Raw genomic sequence first — 2,558 nt, 5'->3', positions numbered from 1 at the left:
ACCTGCCATTTTGAATTTTCAAAATCTGAGTCCAGATTCGTGATCAGTGATCCCAAAAACCCCCCGTATACCAATTTTTAGAAAAAATAAAAAAGTATGCCAGATTTTAGCCGCCATATTGGACCTGCCATTTTGAATTTTCAAAATCTGAGTTCAGATTCGTAATCAGCGACCCCAAAAACCGCTATGTACCGATTTTCATGAAAACTCGTTTCCCTGAAAAATGTATGCCATAAAGGGTTAATCAAGAAAATACATGATTTTCCTTTTATAAGGTTTATTTTATAGAAAAAATACAATGAAAAATGATTTTATAATTTAATTAGTGGTATTTTAGTGGTATTAGTGGTAATTAGTGGTATTTTCTATTTTTTAAATAGGGGTAATTTTTTTTAATTTTCTAAAAACGAAAAGCGATGCTCATTTTGGTTTTTAATTACGAATAATTTGATACCTGTAACATATTTTTATATTTTTTCGCCAGTTTGTTAGAGAGGTTCAAAAAATGGGCGAGAAATTTTTATTTTTGATTAAGGCCATGTAACAAATGGGTCACGTGACCTGATTCTTACGTTACGGCCGCTTTTTTTATTTCCCAAATTATTATCACATGAAACGCCACATCGAGTTGAAAATTTGGGATAATACGTAAGAAGCACTAAGAAAGGTGGGTCTGGTCCTAAACTTTAATAGTTATAAAAAAAATTAAAATAAATTATTCACAACAAAAAACTTTTTTCATCATTATACAAATTTAGGTAAAGACCGATCATTCTTAGTGCTTCTTGTTTATTATCCGAAATTTTTACCTCGGTATGGCGATTCGTGTGAATTTAAGTTGGGAAATAAAAAAAGTGGCGGTAAGGTAGGAATCTGATCACGTGACCCTCTCATCACATGGCCTTAAAACAAGGCCATCCTGTTTAATTTCGACTTCCCCTTAAACTCTCTGAAGCCTGGATTTTAAATCTCGACAAAATAAAATTATAATGTGTGAACCAAAAATTGTTATTTCTCACAGAGGAATTTATTCTGGAGGATCCAAAGCTCTATCCGTTTTTGTCGAGCGGAGCGCTCCCCGTGCCAGGAATGGACGACGCTGCCGAATTTTTCTCGACCGTGAAAGCAATGAACATAATGGGAATGACAAATGAGGACTTTTCCTCGATTTTCCGCATAGTCTCGGCAGTGATGCTCTTTGGCTCGATGCAATTTCGCCAGGAGCGCAATTCGGATCAAGCGACCCTTCCCGACAATACAGTGGCGCAGAAAATTTCCCACCTGCTCGGTCTGAGCGTCACCGAAATGACGAAGGCCTTCCTGAAGCCGCGGATCAAGGTCGGCAGGGATTTTGTGACGAAGGCCCAGACGAAGGAGCAGGTGGAGTTTGCCGTCGAGGCAATATCAAAGGCCTGCTACGAGAGGATGTTTCGCTGGCTCGTCAATCGGATCAATCGCTCCCTCGACCGGACGAAACGACAGGGCGCCAGTTTCATCGGGATTCTGGATATGGCGGGCTTTGAGATTTTCGAGCTCAACTCGTTTGAGCAGCTCTGCATCAACTACACGAACGAGAAGCTCCAGCAGCTCTTCAATCACACGATGTTCATTCTCGAGCAGGAGGAGTATCAGCGCGAGGGCATCGAGTGGAAGTTTATCGACTTTGGTCTCGATCTCCAGCCGACAATTGACCTCATCGACAAGCCGATGGGAATAATGGCGCTGCTTGATGAGGAGTGCTGGTTCCCGAAGGCGACGGACAAGACTTTTGTCGAGAAACTCGTTGGCGCGCACAGTGTGCATCCCAAGTTTATGAAGACGGATTTCCGGGGAGTCGCGGACTTTGCGATTATTCATTATGCGGGCAAGGTCGACTATTCGGCGGCCAAGTGGCTCATGAAGAATATGGATCCGCTGAACGAGAATATTGTGAGTCTGCTGCAGGCCTCGCAGGACGCCTTTGTCTGTCATATTTGGAAGGACGCGGAAATTGTGGGCATGGCGCAGCAGGCCCTGACAGACACGCAATTTGGCGCGCGAACGCGCAAGGGAATGTTTAGGACGGTGTCGCAGCTCTACAAGGAACAGCTTGCCAAACTGATGGTCACGCTAAGAAATACAAATCCGAATTTTGTCAGGTGCATCATTCCAAATCATGAGAAGAGAGCCGGGAAAATTGATGCGCCCCTGGTTTTGGATCAGCTCAGGTGCAACGGAGTGCTCGAGGGCATTCGAATCTGTCGACAGGGATTCCCGAATAGGATTCCTTTCCAGGAGTTTCGACAGCGGTATGAGCTCTTGACGCCGAATGTCATTCCGAAAGGGTTCATGGATGGGAAGAAGGCTTGTGAAAAGATGGTATGTTGAATTATTATTATTACTCAAAATTTCGATTTTTACCCCTCAAATGGTACACTAGTGCGAATTCGCACCCGTGTGGTTTTTTTTTCATTTTGTTGGCATTTACGCAAACACAGCTGCAACGGATTATCCACAAATCTAATAAATATGTGTGATATTTGCTAGTTGTTTATTATATGTTCAATATATTGAAAGAA

The 2,558-nt window shown here is 42.5% G+C and overlaps 1 protein-coding gene across 3 annotated transcripts in view; it reads left to right on the top strand.

Moving 5' to 3' along the window:
• Positions 1-2,558, top strand: part of LOC117171671 (myosin heavy chain, non-muscle) — a 180,284-nt gene that overhangs the window by 153,437 nt on the left and 24,289 nt on the right. For all 3 annotated transcript variants that reach the window (XM_033359183.1, XM_033359184.1, XM_033359182.1), the window contains one exon: positions 1,022-2,358. In XM_033359183.1, coding sequence (XP_033215074.1) covers positions 1,022-2,358 — 1,337 coding nt within the window. The remainder of the gene's footprint in view (positions 1-1,021; positions 2,359-2,558) is intronic.

This window comes from Belonocnema kinseyi, chromosome 4, assembly GCF_010883055.1.
Source record: "Belonocnema kinseyi isolate 2016_QV_RU_SX_M_011 chromosome 4, B_treatae_v1, whole genome shotgun sequence".
Lineage (NCBI taxonomy): Eukaryota > Metazoa > Arthropoda > Insecta > Hymenoptera > Cynipidae > Belonocnema > Belonocnema kinseyi.
Note: the sequence above shows the minus strand (reverse complement) of the source record. Positions and strands in the feature narration are given on the sequence as shown.